Raw genomic sequence first — 27644 nt, 5'->3', positions numbered from 1 at the left:
GAGGAGGTCCGGACATGAAAAGTGCTGATGACAGTTGTCTGAAGGTTTATAATAACTGAGCTATCTGTTAGCATTCCCTTTCAACTCATTGGCAGTTTGCAATGGGCTCTCACATTATTACTCCGGAGGCATATTCATATTTATTTCATCAAAATATATGGCTGCTTTTGAACAGGAGTCAGTGGAGAAAAGATTAGTTCTGGAACCAGATGATGTATTTATTGTAATCTACCAGGTGTAACACCTACAAAATGTCTACGAAAAAACAAGCCAGATTGAAGAAAATCTGCTCATGGAAGAAGATAAAAAATTGATTTCAGAATTTGAGATTTTTAAAGATAAGATTATCAGTCGTGGTGGAGTACTTGTGCTCATCCCTAGTGGTTTGTTTGTTTGTTTGTTTTTAATTGCCATACCAACATCTATGGCTATTTTAATGGCAATATCAATGTATTTTAAAATAAACAATTAGTGGTAAAATACAGTAGTTTTGAAAATCAAAAAACTGACAAACAACTCACATCAACAAAATATTTTTCATTCAAATATTTGATTTTTTATGATGAATCCAGATGACCCTTTTTGAATAAAAATATTGCCTGGTGACATTTAAACCAGTAAATTCCAACAAAATATGTTTTCTCATTCCTAGTAGTAGTAATACGTTACTAATTATCAAAGAATCCTGAAAAAAGTATTATTTTTTCCACAAAAATATTAGGCAGCACAACAGATGTCAACATTGATAGTGATCAGAAATGCAGAAAATCAGCATATTCGAATGATTTCTGAAGGATCATGTGACCATAACATGAATAAATTACATTTTAAAATATATTACAATAGAAAACAGTTGTTTAAAGTTATAATGTTTCACAATACTGCATTTTCTAAGATTGTTCTTAAGAATGTTCTTTATTCAAATTTGAATAAAGACAGGAACATTCATAAGAAATGTTTTAATATAACAAAATATTCATAACTTTATTGTTAATTTAGAAAATAAGAGGAAAATAGCAGCTAAGAAAAATAGGATTCCTAATAATGATTCGAGAATCCAGCCCCAAGTCTGCTGAATCCAGAAGGAAAAAAAATACAATAAAATGAATAAACAAAGCCGTAAATAGAGAACAAACAAAGTTCAGTGGCATACCCTTAGAAACCCCATTCATAATTGATGTTTTGCTGTAGTGCCTAAATTCAGTTTTATATATATATATATTAGTGTATTAGCAGACGCACTGACTGTTTTATCTGCCAGGCACGCATGAATAATATATCGCATCGTACCTTTCCCATCAAAAAGTATGATGTACACCTTTCTCTGTTTAGCAAACAATAAATAACCTTTGCTTTTTAAACACTGGGAGGAAATCTGGTCTACTCGAGTGCCCAGAAATAGCATGGACGGGACGGTCCCAACGGTGCTGTCTGAGGAGGGCAGAGACACAACTGCTAATCAATGGCAGTCGCAAGGTTTAAACAGGCTAGTCACTTTGACCAGAGCTGGGCTGAAACAGAGCCGTTTGGGAGACGGCAGAGGGACATCTGTGGGGAGTTAGCATTGAGAGCCGAGGATTAAGCCAAATTTCATTTCAGGATTTCCTATGTTCCAGGCGATCTTTCTCCCTCTTGTGGAGAGAAATCTCTAACTGAAATCTCTACATGTTTATGTTTTTTTTTTAAAAAGAAAGGGTGGTCGATTGAATGAATGCACAGCAAAAACATACTTTTTGTTAATGCAGTCGGTATTTTTCATCTGAAAAGGGCTGGAGAGATAAAAGTGCAGCTGGCAGGAGGGCTGTCAGCACTGATCCTCCTTTCTACAACAATGAAGTTAAAAATAAAAAGCCAATGACCAGGAGGGGACGAGCAGAACCGGACTTATTTTTTCCTGCCGGATTTGCCAAGGGTCCCATTAACTTGCGGGCCCATCTGCGTAACACACATTTAGCAACTCGCCCAACACAAACCCACACTCATTTCGTGAATTATCTATGATGTATCATAAAAATAAAATCTCTTGCTTCATGCGCACACACAAAAAAGCATGCTGAAACAGCAATGAGCAGGAAGTTATCCTGAGCAAATAGTCTGCGGTAGTCCAAGCCTACGGGCCAAGCTCAGCAAACACTGAGGAAGCTTAACATCTGTAGCCATGAACAACCTGTTTGTGAAAACACACAAAATCCCTAATTAGGCCTCCATAAAAGTGAATATGAACACCATGTTTTCGAACTTTAGTACTTTCCAAACCCGAGCGGTGCAGCTGCGAAGGAATGCTGAGAATTGTGCGCACATTTGTTCAGGAATGGTTTTTACAAGCTCTCGGAGAACTTCTGTTGGACGGGACACCGATCCGCCTGCTGAAAGTGTGGGACTGTTAAAGGGATAGTTCACTCAGATGAAAATTCTGTTATTAATTACGCACCCTCATTTAGTACATCACTTTCGTTCATCTTCAGAAGTCAAATGAAGAGCTTTTTGACGAAATCTGAGAGTTTTCTGTCCCTCCATGCACAGCTACGCAACTACCACTATGACGCTTCAAAAAGTTTATAAAGAGATCATTAAACCAATTCATATGAATTGAGCGGTTTAGTCCAAATTTCCTGAAGAGACTCATCACTTTATATGATGAACAGATTGAATTTAGGCTTTATGAACAAGTGTCACACAGAAGTAGAGCAATCCTTAAGAGAAAACCATTGTAAACTCTTATGCTCAAATTGGTTTAAGTAGGATAAACTTAAATTAAACAAATTAGTTCAACCAAATTAACTTTCATTTTCTTTTGAGTTCACAAAACGTACACATGTTAAGTAATCTGAATTGTTTCATTGTTTTGAGTTTTATGAACTTGTTTCTTTAAATTTAAACAAACTTAAATTTGGCTGACATCGTGTCCTAACTACACGTGACGCGACACGCGATAAAAGCTATATTTTCCATGTTAATCAGAGTTGTTGTCCTAACCAGCCGCGGCATGCGACGATAACATTTTAGAAACAGTTACTATTTTTCTGCGACGTCACAGCTGGAACAACAAACACAAAGTATGTCAATGATAATCTCAGGGACTGTTTATGTGCTTTATTTAATGTTAAAAGCATGCAATGTGACTTTGAATATAATTTAGTGCTCCCAACATTGTAAACAATTGATAATTCACCTCAGATCTTGAACTGTGAACAAACAAGTGTAATCTTTGACAAATATTGTTTTAGTAACTCAGTAGCCTAATTATTTTAAATAATGTTTAAATGGTGTAATAGTTGTGAATTTGATTATGTAGCTACTTATCCATTTTCTTGCGAGTGCCGCCAAGATTACTCTCTGGTGCCGCGAGACTCCGCCCACACGCTGTTCTGATTGGCTGTGTGTTTTGATTGATTTTGACGCATCTCGCAGTCGCATCGCATCTAGTGTGGACAGACAAATTATTTGTCGCTTTAATATTATCGCATCACGTCTGGTTAGGACACGTTATGTGAAACTGGGCTGGGATTTCTAATTATTTACTCTATTAGCTTACTCAAATATTTCGAGTTGAGCAATTAAAATATATGAGTACAAAACAAAAATCTACAAGTTCTGCTTAAACGTGTCGTGAAAAAGGCGGTTGCTAAAAAGTGGCTAAATGGCACTACAGAGGCTGTCGAGGAGATTAAACATCATCACGCTGAAAAAGTAAACTTTTACAGCATCGTTATGGTTATAATTGTGCTCTAACAAACTATTTTAACTCAAACGTTCTGAGAAAATGTTTTTAGATTAAAAAAAACTGAAAGAGTTGTCGGAAGCTTAGTGATGGTGACGTTGAATTTGTGGGGCCGTGGTTTAGTTCGTTTTTAGCCTACCTTTAGCGTTTTACTTCTGGCGATTGCATTTACACTTCAAAATTCATAAAAGTTGTGTTTATCTGTGATAATTATCTAGATGGAAAAAACGTGCAAGTATCAATCAAAGAGATTTTTGTTTTGAGCGATAATCCAAAAGCCTATGGGAAAATTCTATTGTATTTTTGTCGAGGGAACCAGAGTGATGCTAACTCAACCGTAGAATAAAATGTGAAAGTGTCTCGAGCTTGACCTTATTTCAGACATTTAACCAAAACCTCATTCAAAAACCCCATTGACTCCGGGACTATGGAATCGGAAGTGCTAAAATGCTAACTCGCTTCTGCGTTTCGGCCTGCAAAGTGACGTCATACCTGCACCACTCTATTAAACTACAATATTCCCTTCACTCATGTTTTCAGACAATCTGTGCAACGAAAGCATGCTGACACCCCCCTCCTCTCTCTCTCTCTCTCTCTCTTTCTCCTGCTTTCAGTCTTCCTGAAGTGAGGGCACAAGTTCTGCTTGGTCAGCCAAGGGTGTTTGCCACGTCACACACCGGACTGCCAGTGTCATGGATTTCAGGGTTTCTATGGCAGCAGTGGTTAATTCCCCAGGCCCTGCATGGGCTCTTTCTCATCAAGCCTGACACTCTCTCTCCCTCGCTCTCTCTCTGTGGAAAAAAAGCTCTGGCCAGGCCCTTAGCCAAAAGCCTTGGAGATAAGCTGCTAATAGGAAACAATCTACAGCTAATGCACACATTCCACAGTGAAAACATCTTTTAATAACAAAAACAGAGTGCTTCCCCTCTTCTCGTTTTCTTCCCCCTTTCTCCTGTCTCCACGGCCCCTTTCTAAACAAAGCTGCGGAGTGATGGCGGGAGAGAAAAGAGAAGATGTTGTAACAGAGAGATGTTGAGAAATGCACAGAGCGTGCCGATACCTGAAAAAAGGAATCGGTAGAGAAGTGTAGGTGCGGCACTGCGTCCTCGAGGCTGCGAGCCATTAAACGATTACAGAGGGAAATGAAAGGGAAAAGAGGGAAGAGCAGGCAGCGATCTGCAACGAATGTGAGGAAAGACAGGCCCCCGGCGTACGCAGACGAACACGCTTCACGCCGGCTTGTTTGTTTGATGCCCCGCTGCCACGTTTTTCCTGCAGGTCCCAGAAGCCTCCACTGCGCAGCGTGAGAGCGAGCCAGAAAACATGCACACCGATCTGTGATTCAGCGCGCAGATGTGCTGACAAGTATGAGTGAGAACGGTCCATCTTGCTGTGATTATAGCTGCCGTCACGTCTGATGTTGTAATTGGCACTGGCTGCGAGCTGTTTACGGCTAGAGAATCACACATATGGACTTGCCCCTTTCATTTTAGGGTTGCTTCACATTCTCCTGATCACGTCTCCTCCTCTCTCGGACCCATTCCATCACTCACACCAAACCCTTGATGGACGGGAGCCGTTGCAGAGCGACGCCTGTAAACAATGTGAATGTTTGCGCTTTGTTTATTCGTACCACGCTGAGAATCGTCGTGCCAAATCAGCTAGTGTTCTCTCTAAACAACTTGGGTGTACTGTCTTTCCATGATACCTGGAAAAGCTGTCAGCGGATTCACTCAAGATTACTTTACAATACCGCTGCCAAATAGTGTGCACGCAAACTGTATCACCCCTTACAAAGGCAGCATTTATGGCCCTTAATGAAGCATAACAGCCACCGTCAGCACTCATATGCTAACATTATGCCACACTCGCATCAAATGCCACCTGCGCTATAATATGACAGATGACACGACCATACATAAACATTTCTACAGTGCTTTTTTAGCTCAGCTGAAATGATTGTGCGAAGCTCAATTGTTTGGAAAGTTCACCCAAAAGAAAACATGTTATTATGATTTCAGTAACACTTTATTTTAAGGTGGTGTAGTTCAACTTTACTACATGTACTTACTATAGTATTCACAGTAAATTATGAACTTCCTTTAATTTATATTTACGTTGATTAATATTACTCAATACTTATTTGAGAAAGTACAATGTAACTACGTCACCTTAAAATAAAGTGTAACCTGAGATTATTTGCCAAACACACACAAAAGCTTTTTTTTTTTCTCATACAATCAAAGTCAATGGGGTCCAAAGTTTTCATTTACACTATTTTCTTTTGGGTTCCACGGAACAAAGGAGATCATACAGGTTTGGAAATGATGACAGAATTTTATATATATATATATATACACATATAAACATATAAACTGTTTCACTGCATATTTTATTATTTTTAGACATAATATTATAATATGATACTACTTTCAAGTCTTCCTTTTCATTCTTGAGTGTTTTCTTCATTATGTTATCAGAACAGTTGCTGACATTGTTGGTTTTAATTAAAAAATTAAAAAAGGTGCTCATAAAAAAATCCATTACATTTTTTATTGTTTAATAATTCCCTTTATAAAGTATTTTTGGCAAAATAGATCCATACAGTTCATTTTTTTTCTTTGGGTGAACCATCCCTTTAAGCACTGGGGTTTCTTTCATCTCTCAATCGGCACAAGAGTCAAAAAAGTGGCTGTTTTGGAGTCTCAAAGTCTGTCTGTCTATCTGTCTGTCTGTGGATAAATCTCTTTGGTAAATAGCTTCGAGGCTTCGCTAAAGAATATAGCACGGATCAAAGAAGCCATGTCTTCCTGTATAAAAAGCCTAGGCCACAAGCTTGCTTGTTTGTCTAAAACAATTAAGGTCGTTATGAGGGGGTTTCTGACAAATAGCTACCAGCTGATCGTGCTTTGGCAAACTCCAGAGGAGGTCGGCGGGGTAGTAAAAAGCAGGGGCCCAGACCCTGAGACGGGGCTCGAAATTAATGATCGGTCAGGGTCCGAAGCCCGCCTAATCTTGGCCAATTGCTCCTTAATTATGTAAGGTGCTGCCAATTTGAACTGTCGAGCAAATCAGGATCAGCGTGCATTCATCCCCCAGCCCTGATTCCTGATTGAGACTGGTCATTATTCGGACGGATCTCATTTTCACACATGGAACCAATATGCCGGCCAGATGTTCATTTGCAGAAGGGTACAGAGCACAACGTCTCATCTACACGCAACGCCGGTTTCCCTCAACGCTACTGATGTCGTCTCACACCCTAGACAGGAGCGAAGGACATGAAAGAGGAGGATTGAGAGGAAAAAAAGTCTGCTAAATCCTCTGTCAGGTCAATGACTTTTGTCGTGCATAGTTAAAACAGATGTCTCATTGCAGTCGGCCTGGCCCTGGAATTAGACCTCTGTGTTCAAACAAGCAAGCTTTGGTCAGTAAATCAAAAGCATAATTCATATAAACATTCAAATTATGCAGTACCGTTTTTTTTTTCATCTCTCTCATCATCTTCTGTAGGTCATAAATAGCTCCGCTCGGATTCTGGTTTCAGGCCCCTCCTGCATTATTAGGGCCGCCTGGCTCTTTCTGGCACCGTTCAATGCGCAAACATGGCTTTCTGAATGACGCCACATATACAATTGCTTCATCGTTAAATGCAGATATGATCTTTAGTGACATATTGACAATCCAAATTTAGATCTGCTCTCATTTTGACTAAGTTTAAGGTTTAAATGCAAAATATGATGGGGGAGGCCAGGTTTTTATAATGTCTTCAGGCTCTATCAGCCATATTAAAGCAGAAGGCAGTGTGATTTTTTTGTTCATTGAAATAAAGTTGGAACAAATATAAATATTAGTTGAAAAAGTAAATGTAAAAAACCTAAATGACGTTTAGAAATTTAAAACTAAAACTGAAATTAAAATAAATAAAAGCTAAATGGAAATTTAAATAGAACGAAAACTAAAACAGAATTTGAAAAAAACTAAAACTAAACTAAAATGAAAACTGAAAAATATCAATAAAAACTATATTATATAAATGATACTAAAATAACATTGATGGTTTACCTAAACAGTGTATCTGAATAACAAATTTGTGAAAACAAGATGTGCTATCACTTTAAGACATATAGTGAAATTTACAAAAAAATATCTGAAACCAATGTTGCAAAAAAACACATAATTTGATCAAAATGTGCTAGTTTTAACAGATGAAGGTGGTTCAGGGTTGACTAATGACCAAACGTGTACAATATCAGCTGTGATCCGAACAGGAGAGGATATTGTTGATTGTCTTATCTGCGCTTCCCTGAAGTGCAATAAGACAGAGTTGCAGTTCTGTTACCGCTGTATTATTCAGGGTGGAAGAGGATGAAACGTGATGGAGAGAGGGCGTACGAGGGGTTTCCACCATGGGAAACAAGTGGAATCGGGACAAATGAGACACAGATCACGAACACCCCACCCCGAAACCAGATGTCTGAACACAGATTTGACCATTTCATCCCTGCACCCCACCTCAACCTTTTTAACATGTTAATCATCTACAAGACATTTTACACACAAAAAAAACATCGGAAACATATCCGTCATGGGACTGCAGAATTTAATGAATGATTCATACTAAAAAACAGTGCATTACACAAATAAAGCATAGAAATAACTCTAACCACCATCCTGTCAGCGAACAAATTACGCTTGTCAACGATTTATTGGGCGTGCTTGTGTTTTGCATGGCATCTCCCAACCCAGATAGCGTTACACCCTCTCATTTTAAATTTCGCTCGGGTTCAAATGTAAATAACGTCGCGGGGAGGAGGGGTTGGCAAAGTTTTATTATCGCTGACATTTATTATCATTATAAAGGTTTTGGTGAATGAAAGCAGACGTGGGTGGTAAGGAGGCAGGCTTCCGGCACTATTTAACAAGGTGATTCGGTGCAGCTGTGCCTGGAAGGTTTGAAGGGTGGGCGCACAAAACAGTGAACACAGTCCAACCTGCTACCACATAAAGCAACATAAGGAGAACCACGCTTGGATTTGGGCTTTCATTAGAAAGATAGCTGCACATAACATCAGGTTTCGATAACAATGCAAGTCTTTTCTTCATGGAGTAAACATTACCAGCTCTGTGCGAATATAGGCTAAGCGAGGCGTGTGGCCAAGCGTAACAGAAGGTGCGGTGTACTTGACATAAGTGCCATTCAGACTCAAAGTCGATAAATTAATCGCTCACTAAAAACGGCGTGGAAATTCACATGGCGTATGGAACCAACGCTGAGCAAACATGTTATGAGAGCAGCTGGCCGTAACTGAAAGGACTTGATTTAGGATGGTGGAGAAGGATGTAATCATGGCAGACAGACACATGAGTGAATTACCGCCGATTATGTCTTGCTTCAACTTTAAACACAATCTGACCATTATGGGCCACGGAAGAGCACACTTTGCTCACAACCTCGCCATCCTTTCCATTCCACCTCCTCCAGCCCAGAGCAGCCAAACCCCAGAAACAGGACGAATACACAAACGCACACAAACGCACACTGGCCTGCTGGTGCACAAGGGTGTCAGTTTGTTTCTGCAGCAGTCAAATTTCCCATCATTCCATAGACAAAAATAAACAGGGGCGTCCTGGAAGACTGTTGAAACGGCTCAGTGTATCCCGCCCCCTCAGACGGTGAGGTCATGCTCTCAGACCGTACACTACAGCAGGTAGTCACACACTTTTTTTTCTCTTCCCTCCCGTCCTTGCTCATAAAATGTGGCACTCTGTTACAGAATTCGTCTGCGAGATGTGGGGGAAGTTTTTCCACTTCCTGTCTGAGCAGCATAAGCACGGCTCTAGAACACAAATGGACGGGAAACACAAACACACACGCACGTTCGATGACAAACAAACACAGACATTAACAAAAACTTGCTAAGAACTGCAATAAAAGAAGTCTCAATATTTTCTGTGTAAGCAAACCATTCAACCCATAAACCCTAAAAATTTTGCAAACGGAGCAGTGGAAGAGCTGTTGAAGAATTATGTGTGCATAGTTGCAGGGGAAAAATCATAATCATGACTGTTTAACATGATTATTGTTGTGCGATATGATCAAAGTCTTATTTCACGATATGAGTAATTTCAATTATCACTGAAATTTCACAATTATTATCAATCCTACCAATCAAAAACTAATACTAGGTTAACTAATGTAACAAAAAGAGCCTCAGAATATTACACAATACAAGTAAACATTCAGCAATACAACAAGAACAAATAAACTAATTACAAACAAAATGAACGAATACAACAGAACGAAAATACTAATTAAATTAAGTGTTAAAGTTTTTTATGAAGATGTACTAACAGTGGTATTCAGATAAGTAAAAAATTGAATACGTAAAATGTAAAATAACACAGCATAGTCTTAATTTACAAATTAAATATAGATTAATCCTTATTAAAGACTATTGATGCTAATGTCTGTTGAGAGAATAATGTTAGAAATCAAACTACTCTTGCATCTCAATGATCGCATTACATTTACAGGAACTAGTTTCTCAGCAGCGGCGGAAGATTACTTTGCTCCGGTTAGTAGTACTGCGCCGAAAAGAAAACACAGAACAGAAGCGCACTACAGTCGGGACGTCTAGCTAGCTAGTAGTAGCCTTGAACAACGATATTGAAGCATTCGATTGTAAAGGAAGGAGTTGGCACATGGTGATATACTCTGCTTCTGTAGTGATGAGTGTCGGCAGCAGGGAAATACACTCGCGAGATCGTCATGTGGACCGACTCTTTCGGTTGCCTAGTTAACTTAATATCACTCTGCCGCTGCTGTAGACTCTGCTAATAAATACAGGGAACAAAGTATAACTATTGCAATGCGATGAAATGGTAGTTTGATTTCTAACATTATTCTCTCAGCAGACATTTACATCGATAATCTGGAGTTATCATGTATTTGCTTTTGGTGTACTGTGGAGTGGGTAAAACTGTTTTTAATGGCAGGCTAGCAGATACCGTTGACTCGCGCTAGCGTAGCACCGGCGAACTATGACACTGGAAGTACTGGATGAAATATTTTGAAAACTGTCTCCACTGATAAATTACACCCAGGCTAACTTGGAAATAAGGTCCGATGTCCAAAATCCTGAACCGCCCATTTAAGATCAAATACACGGATCCAATATACTGTTACACAGGCATTTTCTTTCCCAACGGGTGTACGTTTACTTAATACATAACCTACTGTGTTTATGTGAATATTCTCCTAAAAGGCATTTTGACATTTTGTGCGTACACATTAAAGGGATAGTTCAACCAAAATTGAAAATTATGTCAGTATTTTCTCACCCTCATGTTGTTCCAACCCCGTAAGACCTTCGTTCATCTTCGGAACACGAATTAAGATATTTTTGATGAAATCTGAGAGCTATATGGATATATGGATCACTATATGGATCACTCCTCCATAGGCTTCTAAGGGATTGAAACTTTTTCCCCGAAAAGTTATTAAAGACATCTTTAAAATAGTCCAAGTGACTACAGTGGCTCAATCTTAAGTTTATCAAGCGACAAGAATACTTTTTGTACGCAAAAACTAACAAAAATAACGACTTTATTTCAACTATTCATTTCCTTCTCAGTTGGCCCTAGTCAGTTAAACTAGTGTGATTGCGTAGAGCTACGTACAACAACAGAAGCGCTGCACTGTTACACTACTCAACTGACTCGAGGCCCACAGAGAAGGAAATGAATGGTTGAAATAAAGTCGTTATTTTTGTTTGTTTTGCGCACAAAAAGTATTCTCGTCATTTGATAAACTTAAGATTGAGCCACTGTAGTCACTTGGACTATTTTAACGATGTCTGCAATGACTTTTCGGGGCTGGCAAGTATCATAGAAGCCTATGGAGGAGAGATCCAGCTCTCAGATTTCATCAAAAATATCTTTGTGTAGATATTTTGTGTTCCGAAGATGAACGAAGGTCTTACAGGGTTGGAACAACATGAGGGTGAGTAAATACTGACAGAATTTTAATTTTTGGGTGAACTAATAACCCTTTAAGGCCCATGAAACAGTGCCTCTTTTGCGGCTTAATAGCTTCCGTCCTTCGGATGAGACGTTAAACAGAGCTCCTGACTTTCTATGGTCATTAAAAATCCCTGGATGTCCTTCGAAAAAGAGCCAAATTTGTCCCTTGGCCTCTGTCCATCATGGCCTCCTAATCATCCCTATGTCATGATTGGCCTCATCACTGTCTCCTCTCCACCAGTAAGCGCTAGTGTGTGTGTGTGTGTGTGTGTGTGTGTGTGTGTGTGTGTGTGTGTGTGTGTGTGTGTGTGTGTGTGTGTGTGTGTGTGTGTGTGTGTGTGTGTGTGTGTGTGTGTGTGTGTGTGTGTGTGTGTGTGTGTATTCTGGCGCACTATGGCTGACGTCGCATCATCCAGGTGATGCCCATTCCATATGTGAAGCGCTTTGAGGACCCAGAAAAGCGCTATATAAATGTAATGAAGTATTATTATTATTATTTATAATAACTCTGTTTAATATCAAATAGGTCCCGCAGTTTAGCAACAGTAGAGTGCATTTCACAACACTCACTCAAAGGAAGGTGCGCTTGATTGAATGTGGCGTCGGTACAATAATCGTTTTACCTCGATTATCTTTGTTTTCATAATCGTTGGAAGCCAATAATTAATCGCACAGCCCTAGGAGAGTGTACTATCCTCAAAGCAAACTTCACCGCAGCCTTTGCCTTTATCTACATGACCAGAAAAGGGGAAAGACAGTCAGTGCAAAATATTGCAAGTGAATTTGGGAAGTGTTTGTTAAAAAACAAAGAAGTATCGAGAGAATTTAATGAGGGATCTTCCTTTTTTAAAAAAAAAAAATAAAGCTTTAAAAGTTTAACACTCTAATTAGCTTCTCTGAGAAAAAAGGACAAAGAGAATCAGCACCTTTTTTTCTCATTTTAGCAAAAAAAAAAAATGTTTTTCTTATAAAATGGTTTCTTCTTCTGAAGTCTTGTACAGCCTGTTCTCTGCCTCCTCTTTTCTGGCCAGCGGATTGTCATTCCGTTGCATCTCGCCCAGGACTCTGATCCACTCAGCACTGACCGATGAGGAAATTATCGCCTAAGAGCCGCTGATACAGCTAAAAGAATGTTAAAGTAATGAGATGCGGGGAGGAATTTGTGATTAGAGCTCACTGATCTATATAAGCCATTACTTATTATCACCAAAGGAAAATAACCTTGATCATCTTTCTGCCAGTGAGGCCGACTTCCTGAAAGGGCAAACAACCAATAATCCTGCCAAGCTTCCATTCTGCTAGGAACAACTGGGCATAGAAAGCATAGCCCAGTTAAATTAGATGGAAGGACTGTGTGCTATTGGAAAACAGCTCATGATGTAGATAATACCATCTTGAAAATGATCTACAAACATGTATTTGATTGGCAAGATAAAGACATACAAAGATAAACATTACTGTGTTGTGCTTCTAATCTTTTGAGGTAGATTGCAACCTTTCATGGCCTCTCTAGTTGGTAACCCACAATTTTGTGGCATAAAAACTAGCGGAGTTACAGGAATCTGTGGTACTTTCCAAAAATAAGGTACACTTTGACATCTCAAAACTTTTTTGCACTTTTTTGGTGGTACAAGACTTAAAAACTAAAAGATTTAAAAAATATAAACCTAGCATGACTAGTCTAGTTTTAAACATCAAACGTCTGTATCTGCCCTTAAAACTGTGAGTTTGGCCTGTCTCCATCACCTTCTTTACTGTATCCAACAACTTAAAATATTATAAAAAGCATTGAAATATTAAAATAGGCAAGTTTTTGATATTTTCTGTTGAATTGCTATTCAAACGTTTTTCATTAACCGATTTTCAAAAACCATTCAGACTTTGATTGTTATTCAATGATGTGTATTGCTAGAAAAACAAAACACAAATGGGAGCATTTAAACCGAAAATGTGGTTGTAAAACCTGCAAAGCTCATTTAAAATGAATAGAAAGAGAAAGCAGCTCATTTAATATTTATTTTGATCTCTTGGGGCGCACGATAAGCATTTTCTAAAGGTTAAGCACCTCGTTTCACTGACTATTTGTTGAATAAGAAAAAGGCCCTATTTTGTACCTTCATGGAAAGTGTCCTGTATGCCAAGTTGGTCCCTGTATCATGTGGGGTGCTCTCTAAACAGACAGAGAGTCAAAAATAAAAAGGAAAAGAGAAAAAAAAAGCTGTTCTGTTGTGAAAGCTGTACACAGAGAGGTCATAGAGGTAGGGCCGGCTGAAGAGAGAGATTAGAGGGCCTGGTCATTTGTAAAATGTCATCAGTAATTACAGACTTATGATAATGATGATCAGAAGAAAAGATAATTCATCATTTGCCAATTTTTTCTTCTTGTAAGGAAACGTCTCCACCCACCCCATTCATCTGCACCGGTGAAGTGGAACCATGTAATATTCCTCCTCAGGACTGGCTTCACACCATTACAAAAGGGGACGGAGGACGAGAAAAAGAAAAAGGCTATAGAGACGAAAATGAAACACATTAAGGAAGAAATTCCGATGGAAATTCAATAGTCCCAGAAACATACAGTGTGGCTTATCAAAGCAGCTGTCACTAAATATAATTTGAGGCAGCGGGCGGAAATGTAAACGATGGCAGACCTAATGAATTTCATTTCAGGCCGGCCCAAAGTAGACGTAGTGTTTATCACAAGCCTTTCTCCTCGCAATGACTCATTTACGCTGTGCTTGCATTTACTCGCACTTCGAGGCCTGAAAACCTTTCGCCGTAAATTGAGTGCTATGGTTAAGGAACTTTAGGGTGTATTTGTCACATAATAAATACACAAATTGAAAACACAATACAAAGAGATTGCTCTTCACTCGAGAGCAGGCAAAGCTGGAGAAGATACAGGTGTTTGCAATAGTAAAGAGTAGCGAGGAATGAGCAATACAGTAAAAAAGCAATGTTAGTTTAACTAGTACTGCATTTCACTGGAATAGAGGAGAAACAGGGGGGACAGGGGCTATTTAATGATAATTATGTATTATTATAACAATATAATTCATACATTCATTAATTACATCCAAGAAATATCATAGAAAAGTGCTGGTGTTCAAAATATCTGCTGATATTCTGACTAAAAGCTCAACTGCAACTATGATATTACTTTTAAAAAACTATTCAACCACACACACACACACACACACACACACACACACACACACACACACACACACACACACACACACACACACACACTTGAAATTCAAGATAAATCTTTTCATTTCTACAGGAGCTGCCAGTTTGTTAAGTTTCAAATGATTATTATACAGCAAGAACAAATTATGCAAAAGCAGCAGCCATTTCGGCGCACTCAGTGTCTGTATTCACTCACTTGTTTCAAGTATACTATATTAATGGAGTGATGTAGGGAATAGTGAATGTAAGTATAGGGTGCGATTTGAAACACAGCCCCAAAATGAATCAGTGTTGTTAAACGAAACGTTGACTGAATGATTCAATGACTCACTTACTTTTAGACAGTCTCTTTTCAATAGAGAAGATTTTTCACAATGGTTAAAATAATTTGTACCATATAGATGGTGAGTACTTGTCCTGCTCAATGTAAAACTGATTATCGTTCTTCCACTTTTAGCATGATCTTTTCCCATCTTAAAAAAACAAGAATGCTTTCCTGTGTACAGTATCCAAACAAGCCTTTGATCTAGATGCAAAACATATCCATATGCAACATAAATATACTAAACAGATTCTAATAGATCCCTAATGAAGAACATGCTTGTTGCAATCAAAGTTTACTGTTCCTAAGCTACAATCCCTCTTTGATACTCAGAGGGTTATCGTGCATTCAGAGGCATGTGGACACGATGTGCTTGGAGAAATGAATTGTTAGTTCCAGTGGTTTTGTGCAGGTGCAGGGAAATCTGACGGAGAGAAATGAATTGGTATTTTGGGGATCAGCAGGAGAGAATGACACAGGTTGCTCGTGGTTCTCACCTGGAAAGGTTGAAGAACTCAGGGTGGCTGGAGATTGCACTGAGATGGGCAGATTGGGTGACGCTTCTCCACATTACGCTCCCGGATGTGCATGAAGGGGTTGCCGCGTCAGCACGATACCCGGAGAGAAGCCTTACGTTGCAGAAACGGTTGTGAAAGCCGAAGGGGGGGAAAGAAACCATCTGTCTGCAGAACGGTGCAAAGAACATCAACTTCCTCACCTGTGCAACCAGATTAACAGCCCCTCCGACATCTGCCACTCCATGTCATGGATAAACCAAAACATAGACATTCATTCATATCTCCCACATGCATCCAGAGTCAACACACTATGGGGGGGAACAAGATTCACAATTGATATAATTCATATTCAATTGCCAACACCTACTAGCATAATGTAACCTGCACTGAAGTCATTAAAACAGTCTGTTTATAGTAATCAAAGCCTTCAGTATATGACGTTACAATGTTTTTATATTCTATGTACTCCTGATAGTAAAATAAGCCACTATAAACCTATATAACTACCCAGTCATATACGGTGAAACCAGCTTTCAGGGCCAGATCTACTAAACAGGGAAAGTAAGTGTGAAAGCGCGAATCAAAATAATCATCGATGGAAGTTTAAAGTTCTGCACGTGATTGACTGATGACACACAAATTAAAGAACAGACGCAGCCGGATCATTTCCATAATGACAAACGCAATCTAACAAGAGCAGCGCAAATTAACGTCTGGTTTAAGACATGCTTTTTTGGGTGCTAAATAATGGTGCAAAAAACTGTAAATTGACAAGCACAAACCTTGTAAGGTTTGTAAGTCACCTTGCATATTTAATTTTTATTCATTTTGATGATAAAGTTTGCATCCGAAAGGGAAACTCCTACAAATGCATATGCAAAGAGGTCAGCCGCAAAAATAACTGTGCCTATACCTTTTCAGAGCAAATTTTTCACTGCATGCCTTTAGTAAATCCTGACAGTAGTTTTTAACGCCTAAGTAGAGTATATTTTAGTAAATCTGGCCCATAATCTTGGTGATTTTGATCATGATGCCCAAAACTAATTTTATTGTATTTTATTACAACGGTGAACTGGTACTGATTGATGCTCCTGGAATAAAACTGTTTTGGTAGCAGTCCATTTAAGTGACCATTTGTCCATTGGTCTAATGTTAAAAAAGCAAACAAAAGCACAATACATTGCAATATAGAATAGAATCGCAATACATAAAAATCGCAATACATATCGATTTAGCACCCAATTATCATGATAGTATAGATTTGGGAGATTAGGGTATAGTCCCACACAAAAGTTCCTCAAACATCAGCCTCACAGATCAGGTTTGGTAAAGCCTGGTTAGAGAGGAGGACGCCTGGCCCTTGGGTAAAACAGCAGTTTTGCGGATCTCGTCTCATTGTTCACCTCCGCCCGCACATCACATGCCTACTGCATTCCACAAGCTAATCACGCTTTTACACGCTGCCAAACGCGCCAGTTGTGTTGTGTGTTTATTTAGAGGACTCTGGCTCCTCCTCCTGATCCATCGCTCCCGCATACGAGCTTGCTGTTACATCGCAACGGTCTCTGTAGCAGTCCGAAATCCTGAAGCCTGGCACCTGACACTCGGATTCGGCAGACTAATAGGTAAGCCGTCTCTTCATTAGGCTGCAAAGTGAAGCTAATCAGCATCTACCCAGACTCCTTCTCCTTTCATCCCGCTCTCCACCGCCTTCCCTCTCCCGCTGTCTATCCACACGGCATATTTAACGTCAACTAAATGCTTGCTGAATTACAACCCAAGGAGGTCGGCGAAGAAGCATGTGAAAAAGGAAGGGAGAAAACAGCGAATGTCACCTTCCTCGGAGGCCCAGTTAATCCGACACGGCGCACAAATTAAATGGCAGATTGTATTCGTTAAGGAACAAAAAGGGGCTCCTGTCTCTTTGATGTGGGCCAGGCGGTGCTGGACGCTGGAATCCACAGCCAGGCTTGGTGTCAGATTGGGATCAAACGTGGCCACACTTACATCTAAATAGAAATCTGGGATGGAAAAAGTTCCAGGGAAGGTGACCACACATGAAGAGAAACAAAAGGAAACGGAGAAAAAAAACAAAGCTGAGAGCCAGAAGTTTGGCTTTACATGCCTGTACGCTCTCTCTCTCTCTCTCTCTCTCTCTCTCTCTCTCTCTCTCTCTCTCTCTCTCTCTCTATCTATCTCTCTCTCTCTCTCTCTCTCTCTATCCCTATGCAAATAGATCGTCACTGACCTTGTCAAAGAGTTTTAACACTAATTTTAATTTACAAAATAATACAATTATTCATAAAAATATATATAATATATATAAATATAATATAATTTTATGCTTTTAGGAGTCATAAAAAATAATAAAATAAAATAAAATGCTTTTGCTTTCACAGCTACTTTTGAATGGCCTTCAATGGAGAATTATGTTTCTAGCATCTACCAATTGATCCCTAGAATCAATCAATGTAAAACTACTTGTTTGTCTGGCCAATTGGCAACTGGAGGAAATGTTTGGCAAGCCTGTTTGGAAAAAGTAATTATTTGTACAATTTTATTTGGTACCAATACTGCAGTAATCTTCACATCTGCTGACTCCTGGCTGGTGTTTTTTTTTTTTTTTTTTTTTTTTTTTTAAAGAGTCAAAATAATCAAATCAAACAAGGAGTAGAAAAAGTTACCTCAACGCAAATCAGATCAAAAACTATTCTAGAGATCCACACGCAAAACTAGCATTTTCAGTGCTACAAAGACAGAGGGTTAAGTTAGGAAAGTCTAAGTAGTAAAAGAGCCAACTGAGAGTAAAGTTTAGTATGATCTGCAGGGTTGTGGCTGGAGGCTTAATTAGGTAATAACAATAGGACTATCTTTAGAGATACTGAAGTGCACTAAGAGGCAACATAAAAGGATAACCGCATGATTAGTCTTCACAGATGAAAAAACATATCCGTTTGCTCCAGGGGTTGACCAACTCCAGCACCGAGCACAGCGGGAATATCAATCTGGGGCAATTAACGTGACCCGCAACTGGCAGGAGGTCAACTGCAAAAAACATGTCCCTTTTGAACACAACCCTAAACAATGATTGTGTGGCAGGGCACAGCCACAATTCACCGGAGGGGTTAATTGCTGATCGCTGGACGAGTTGGATTCTGGGTAGCATGCAGGAGAACACTAGACCAAGAGTAATGAGCTCTGGCATGAGGAGACGCCGGTAACGGGCCGACACAGGGAGAACGGCTCTCTATGGGTGTGAGGAAGCCGGAAATCAGAGGCCTCATTTACACTGCAGGTCTTGATGCCCAATTCTGATTTGTTGCCTATATCTGATTTTTTGGACCGTCCGTTTACACGTGCTTTCAATTGTGACCCATATCCGATTCATGCGTTTACACTTGACATACTATCTGAAACGTCGCGCATGCTTAAAGGGGGTTCTTGCACAGATGGACGAACGCGAAATATGCTTTGCGATAACGTTATATGCGAAGTTTGCAAACCTCACCATGATTTTGAGGCGGAGGAGATCGAAAATATGCTTCATATGCATTATTGTGTGCGAGAGAGATCTCAGGACTGGTGGGAATATCGTATCGTGGGCTCAGTATTGTGATATGTATCGAATCGTGACATGAGGGTATCGTTACACCACTATTTGAAACATGTAGTAACTTGTCGTAACTAAGTAACTTGGCCGCTCTCTCTAACGTTAATCTAGATAAATGTGTGCTATTATTATTATTAGGGACATGTCTAATCCAAGTGTTTGTGGAAGCTAAAGTATTAGAGCATTTACTGTACAACATGGAGTTCGCCGGCGCGATCACTGATAACAGTGGAAACGTATAATACTACGTCATTTCTGTCATACAGATAAGAGTAATACATCATTCTAAACAGTAAAGTACTTTTATCTAACTAAACTCACAATAACAACAAAAGAGTGTGCCTTTGTAAAATAAAGTGCCGTCTTGGTCTCCATGAACTGGAACGCGTCACATCAATGAACCGAAACTCAGCGTATAGGCTGTTTACCTCACAGACATGAGAAATATATATATAGAAAGCTTGAAATGTCTAGTTTTAAATTAACCAAATTCAATTAAAAGACAAATTCTCCCTGATTATGGAATATGAGTCAGTATTGTCAACTTCACTGACACTGACACAGATAACACTAGTTTATTAATAAATAATCAAAATGTCTCCTTGCCACATTTATAATCATTACTTTTGACCTTGCTGCAAAAGCACCGTCAAAAGTAATGATTATAAATGTGGCAAGGAGACAAACACACTCTTGTGTGTGTGTATATATTTATATATATATATATATGCGAAATAAGCTATATTATGCCTATATATTAAAGGTTCATTATGGTTTAGTATTCCCCACAGTATATATTGAACTATTTTAATTCATATAAACGGGCAATTAGTCGATTAACTGCTCAAATGAATGACTATATATATATATATAGTCATTCATTTGAGCAGTTAATCGACTAATTGCCCGTTTATATGAATTAAAATAGTTCAATATATACTTTGAACTATTGTGTGTGTATATATATATATACACACACACACATACACATACACACAGAAATCAACATACAATGGTTTCTATAGCTTATAATGAAGAAAAATGATACATTATACATTATAAGTTCTTCTCCAAAAGAAAAGCTGGCATCCAGACCCTCTACATTATTGCTCAATGATTCATCGTTGAGGGAAAATTATGCTCATACTTGAGTGTCAAATAATCTGAAGTTGAAGATTAGCCCAATGCAGATCAAATCAACAACTCTACTGGAGAGTCACATTTGACCTTTAAAAAAATATACTAAAAAAGTATATTTTTTTAAATGCTCATTTTGTTAAAAGTACAAAGTCTCATAAAATAAACTCAAAACTGTGAAGGAAAAAAAGTGAATTTGAACTTTATCCCACTCTACAAAGTTGTGGTAACGTAGTCACTAAGTGGGAGGCTGGAAGAAGATTGTAGAAATTGTAGGCGATGCTGGTCTTTCTTTTCTCAATTAATGCAAACGGCTAATAACAGTTGGCCAAAAGGTGCCATCTAATTTGAACACATTATCCAATACATCGAGGTGGAAAGAAAACAACAATAAAATAAAAAAAGATTAAAAAAATGATGAATCACTAATGTTTCACTATTATGTGCTTGAGTTCAGATCATCTCTCAGATTTTTTTTCTCGCAATAACACAGTAGATCAATGTTTATTTTACTTAATAGGCATCCGTTATTACATATGCAACAAAAACCAAGAAGAACAGGAAAGAAACCATTAGCTCTCCAGTTTCTAAAAGCACCTCCCAAGCCAAACCCCTCATCACAAAGTCTCTGTCCCAGTTATCAATCTCCTCTCCGAGACCTGAATCAGGTCTGTGTGGGCTTTGGCTCCAGACTGGGTTTTTCAGGTTCCTCGGTAAGGAACCCCTCCCTGGCTGAGCCGGGTTTCATAATACGAAGATGACTCACACGCCAAGTCATGGTAACTCAAAAAATATTGTGACGGACTTCAGATCCCTTCTGAGTCCCATTAAGCCCTAGCAGTCCCAAAAAAATGTTCTGATTCAACATTTCCTGAGGGCTAGAACGAGGCCTCCACCTCCACCCCGAAGCTTTCACACACTCTCGACACGCCTAGCCTAATGACTTAACCACCGAGCGGACCACGCCTGGCTTTCTCTCCTGCCAACCCTTTCCAGAACCATCCAGGCAGGAAAACCCATTCCCGTTCCCCTTGCTTTTCTTTTTTTTGGGCCAGTTACATCAGACAGTGATGCCTTTTGGATTGGAGATGCACAGGAAGGAACGATTCCCAGCAGGGGCCTCTTGTTACTCAGAGCTCAGCGTTAAAACACAGGCAAACAAGCGGAAATGATGTCAGAACGTTGCGGGAGAGCCAGTCCTTCGTCTCGTTGTCAGTCGACGTGAAGATCAAAGAAGAACGGGGAGCTTTAACGCACACATAAATACACAGAGCTGTTGAATACACACCATCGCACGACCTTGGGTTTGCATTTAACATTTAACCGCAGCCCAATTCTGCTGGAAATGTCAGACAGTGAATACATTACATAAAAAAGCCTTTGTAGAACTCTTGTTTTCACTAGCTGTGCATCTTTAAGCAGTCTCCGCCTGTCTTTTTTCTGCTCACCTTTAACAACTGCGTGGAAAAAAGCCTGGATCGCTACTCGTATCACAGTGACACTACACGTCCTGATTTTTATGGACTCGCACCACATGCTTCTGTGCAGCTGAAACCACTGTGTCAGATTCACCATGTTATCCGATTGACAGAGACCGTGGAATATGGGAAGACAGGCGGCAGAAACGCACATACATTGTTACAGATATACGACGTACAGCTCACTGTAACCAACACACATTTAATGATATGTATTCATCTTCTGACATTGATGCAGAAGAGAATTTACAGGAATTTTCAACCAGATTTGCATTTTATGAAGGCAACATTAATGCTTGCAAGGCTGCAAAAGAATACGTAAATATATTTAATCATATGCAATCCGATTTAACAATGACATGATCCTCAGCGTTTGTCATAAATGGTAAATATGTAAGGATGACAAGACCAATCACAATTCAAGTGCCCAAACACTGCGATGATTTCACTGAATGCTGAAAATGTCATGTAAATCAATGGGTGATTTCTAAAATGTAATATTAAAATGTATAGTCCAAAAGTCTAAAATGAATAAATAGTCAGTCTAAAAAGTAGATTTTAAAATAGAGCATGTCTAAGGGTAAAATTGTATTTTAAGTTTAAATAGAGTCTGCAGAATCTAACCAGAATATCAATACAGATATCAATACAGTGCTGCAAGTAAATGCTATAAACGTGTTAACAAACAAGATATCTTGTGTGAGCTTTTTAACTGAAATAATCCTCCAGACCAGAATTGGTAAAGCACTGCTTCCTCACAAGGCCTATCGGTCATGATTTCCGTCATTGAGGTGTGCAGTGCGATCTGAAATTTAAGGGTATAGGTTTTTTTTGTGTGGAATTTGTCACGCGTGAATCCAGTGACTTGTTATTTGTTGCAATGCCCTTGAACTCCCCATTATATATTTCCATCAGATCTGAGTGTATAGTCCACTACTCAAAGTTCAGAGAATATATATGCTTTGTTTGTTTCTCAAAGATGAGGACCTCGATGGCTCTGCATAACTGCATCAATTAGTTTGTCCAGGTTTTTAAGCTGCAGAGGGTCTCTGCACATACTGACTCCATTAAAACACAAGCCAGGATGATCACACACATACACACACATACACAAACAACTTAGGCTTGACAACAAGCAGGCTGCTCAGTATGATAGGCACAGAGAAGCAATTGATAAGACTTTACTGTGATGGACACTGCTCCTCCATCCCAACAGAAACACCGGCAGATGTTCTCAGGTCAGGGCTCAAAAACAAGGACGGCCAGTGTGAGAGACTTTCAGAACCGGTCAATGCTTCGCAGACAATACATCTCAGATTTGTTGATCGTGACTTGTACATATACTCTTATTAAATTATTTGTACTAATTTCTTGTACATAAAACACAACCAGCAATATATATAGTACTATTATTATTATTTGTGTTTTTAAATGCATATGTATATATATATATATATGCATTGTGTTTTTAAATGCATATATATATATATATATATATATATATATGCATTTAAAAACACAAATAATAATAATAGTACTATATATATTGCTGGTTGTGTTTTATGTACAAGAATTTTTTTTACAAGAAATATCCTGGTTTACAGGATATGTAAACCAAAACTTATGTTAGATGCAATTAATTGCAGTATGCAGTATTGCTCATGTAGATAAAGTGTTGCTAAAATATGTATTTTTTATAAGTTTTTTTAATTTAAAAATTAAAACAATTATAAAACAAAATTATATATATATATATATATATATATATGCATTTAAAAACACAAATAATAATACTAATAATAATAATACTAATAATACGACAATATTATGATGATGATATACATTACTAGATTTTTATATAATTATATTTTAAATAAAATATTCAATAAAAAAAACAATGTGTTGTATTATAGATTATTTGATTTTATATCATTATATTTTAAATAAAATATTAAATGTAAAAATATGAAAAGATATCTAAAATAAAAATATATGTATTTAAACCAAATAATAATTATAATTATTATTGTTTGTTATTATATATATTCATTTAGTTATTTTTTTAGCAATATATTCATGTACATAAGATTTGTTTCTGCGTGGCCAGTGAAAATATACTGACTATGCCAGCATAAAAAAAACCTTATTGTTGAGCAGGTCACATGGGTTTTATGGCCTTATTTCAGTAACTTTTTTTTGTTTGTTTTTTCACAAACCACGAATAAAAGTCATTTTCTCAAAACTACAAACTTTTAAATGCATGCTGCTCACATATTATTGCAGCAGAGTTTGTGCTGAATAGTGTAATCAGACTTTAGCCATTACAATGTTATAAGTAACAGAAATAAGCACACATATCAGTGCATGTCAAAACACCTCCAGACCCCAGAGTGTTAATAACTGGAAAGGAAATGCATGAAGTCCAAACAGAGTGGACAGACATAGACCATCATCTCTTACCCGTAGGAGTGACTGAGACTCTTCCTTGGCACTTTTGCCCTCAGTCGAGGTGGGGAACTGCTGTCCGGCTTTCTCTCCGCTCGCCGGCGTCCCCGGCAGAAAGGCTTTGGCGTCAGCGCTGAGGCTGAAGATCAGTCCCGATGAGTCTCGAAGCTTCTGCTGGTCTTTAACCCCCGAGGTCACAGCGTTCAGAAGACCCAGAGTGGATTGAGGGAATGGGGCAGGGCTTCCCCTAAGGATCTCCCCTGCGCGCTCTTTAGGGACCCACACCAGACTCTGCACGTGTTGCTCTCCGCCTCGGACTCCTTCAAACCAGCCCTTCTCCTTCTCGTCCTGCGCCTCGCTCTTCACGGGCAGCGGCTCGGCTCGGCTGGGCTCCGGGGTCACCAGGCTATAGAGTCTCAGGTCACCTTTGCTCTCCTCTTTGATGCGGAGGGTTGAAGGGGCCGAGCATCCGTTGGCAGGAGCAGACGCTGCATCTGTGGGGTCCTGACAGTGGACCGAGTTAAAGTGATCCAGCAGAGCCGAGGTGTCCGTAGCAGTGAAACTACAACGCCGACAACGACAGCAGCCGTGAACTCTCCTGCGAAGATGACAAGAGATGGTCTCAGGGATCATTTTTATCATTCTTAAAAGATCAGGAAACTGTCGTTTCGCCTACTACCCCTAGAGACGTGAATGCTTATCATGATTACGTGTAGATTCTCCTAATCTGACGTCTCTGCCCTCCTGAGCTAGGTCTGAATCGCTGTAATGTTGTGTAATTACGGTTTAGTCAGCTATTTTCGTCTGCATAATGCCTCTTTGTTCTGTTTCAAATTTAGGGAACAAAGAGCTGCTCAAAACTCTCGCTAAATGAACAGTCTGCAAAACTGTAGGTAAATGAATGTGACATTCCCTCCAAAAACACCAATGATTTTCTATAAGCGTGTACTTCCTGTTGGAAATCGACTATTGTCAAACTGACTACCCACCCAAAAAACCATGTTTATTTTATATGCATCAGTAGAAGTGCTTGGACAATGGCCATTCATTGATAGGTTTGGCTTCAAATGCTAAACGTACCGCAATGAAGTATTTACATTGAATGAGATGTTTTGAAATCAAAAAAAGTCCGTAGAGTTGATAGTTCAAGGCAGGGCAAATCATGTTTTAATATCTTTATTAAAGATTATCTGTAAATAAAAAAGCACTATTGGCCTGTTCTAACATGCTCATCAATATCACAGATTCAAAGGCTGGCATTTATGATGTTGTATAAATGAAGACCCTCTATTTTTATATTTACAATAGTTAGTTTTGGTCCTCAGATCTGGGCAGTTTCAATAGTGACGATATCTAATCCAACAGAACTAAAATTACTTTATAGACAGGGTTGAAGCTCTGTTCTGTTCACCTAGGATAAATATTACATATAGCATTTAAAAGTTTTGGGGTAAGTAAGATTTTCTTTTTTTAAGAAATTAATATTTTTATTCAGCAAGTACACATTTAATTGACCAAAAGTGACAGTAAAGATATTTATGATGTTACAAAATATTTCAATTTCAAACAAATGCTGTTCTTTTGAACTTTCTATTCATCAAAGAACAACGTTCTCTGAACGTTTCAACTGTGACAATAATCATAAATGTTTATTGAGCAGCAAATCATCATATTATAATGTTTTCTGAAGGATCATGTGACACTGTAGATTGGAGAAATGATGCTGAAAAATCAGCTTTGATTACAGGAATAAATTACAGTTTAAAATACATTAAAATAAAAAATATGGATATTTTATATTGTAATAATATTTCACAATATTACTGGTTGTACTGTAATTTTGATCAAATAAACAGCCTTGGTGATCCAGATTGTGTGTGTGTGTGTGTGTGTGTGTGTGTGTGTGTGTGTGTGTGTGTGTGTGTGTGTGTGTGTGTGTGTGTGTGTGTGTGTGTGTGTGTGTGTGTGTGCGTGCGTGCGTGCGTGCGTGCGTGCGTGCGTGCGTGCGTGCGTGCGTGCGTGCGTGTGTGTGCTTATGTATAGAAATCCATCTAAATGCATTAAACGTGGCATCTTCTTGCTCTTTCTTCTCTCACTTTTTATCCATCTTTCTGAAGCAAAAGCTGTGATGATGTTATCATAAATGCCCACTGGAGCCCTATGCTTCAAACTGAATCTCAGTGCAAGATTTCCCAAAAAAAAAAAAAAAAAAAAAAGACCAATCAGTTGAAAAGCACAAAAAACCCCCCAAAAAACCTGAGTTCTGTTACCCGGTAAACAGCCTCTCACAATCTGACTCGGTGCCGAACCGGGATGGATAAAGAGCAGGAGAAGACGAAGGAGAGCAAAACAGCTAGATGCCATCTCTCCCCATCTAGACACTAAACGAGGGACAGAGTGGAAAAGTGCTTTTCATCATTGCTGCTGCCTGACTTTCCCAGCATGCAGTGCTGTAATTTGTTCCTGCTAGGTACACGGAGGCAGGGGCAGATCAAACATTGGTGCATTCCAGCGACCGCTCAAGTGTGAGAAAGCGTACAATCCGTTGCATTTACCTTTGATTACACACAACACAATGTTTACACATCAGTAAAACTTCTCTCTTTTTAAGCATTAGGTACACATATTACTTTGCAAAGTCTGAAAAACTTCTTTAGTTTGGCCAAAATGTAAGAAAAAATTTTTTTCTCTTTTTTCCATATTTTAGATAAAGGTAATTTAAAGAAAACCGCTTGCACATGTAGAAATAAATGGACATCTGAAGACCATATAAACTTCATGAAGTTGTTTTATGAGGACCAGTTACCATAAGCGACAGACACATTCAGTTATCATTAATCAGTACCAGACAAAACTAGCTACTTCAACACCCCCCCCAAGACTCGACTGTTTTCCAACAATGCACGGGCTACTTCCAAAACAAATCGTATTCTTTGGTCCATGACACAAAGCATAAATATGTTTGTCAAACCTTGTAACCCAGAACTGATTGTTTTCTGGCATGAGTACTGGAAACAGTGAAGATTGTAAATTGAGTAGTTGACACGATTCTTTATCCTAACACGAACTTAATCATACATGTTTATATCCTACACTGACATTACAGTTATTTGCTAAAATGTTCATCTAAATTACAAAAAATTGCAGTAAATGCTTTAAAGACAAATCATAAGTAGATCACAACATTTTATATTAT

At 38.7% G+C, this 27644-nt stretch overlaps 1 protein-coding gene across 6 annotated transcripts in view; it reads right to left on the bottom strand.

Moving 5' to 3' along the window:
• Positions 1-27644, bottom strand: part of trps1 (trichorhinophalangeal syndrome I) — a 127608-nt gene that overhangs the window by 48535 nt on the left and 51429 nt on the right. For all 6 annotated transcript variants that reach the window (XM_077195763.1, XM_077195759.1, XM_077195760.1 and 3 more), the window contains one exon: positions 24464-25046. In XM_077195763.1, coding sequence (XP_077051878.1) covers positions 24464-25046 — 583 coding nt within the window. The remainder of the gene's footprint in view (positions 1-24463; positions 25047-27644) is intronic.

This window comes from Siphateles boraxobius, unplaced genomic scaffold, assembly GCF_051911475.1.
Source record: "Siphateles boraxobius isolate OS27281-9 unplaced genomic scaffold, OSU_SipBor_1 35, whole genome shotgun sequence".
Taxonomy (NCBI): domain Eukaryota; kingdom Metazoa; phylum Chordata; class Actinopteri; order Cypriniformes; family Leuciscidae; genus Siphateles; species Siphateles boraxobius.
The sequence above is the reverse complement of the archived record's forward strand: the minus strand, read 5'-3'. Positions and strand labels throughout refer to the sequence as shown.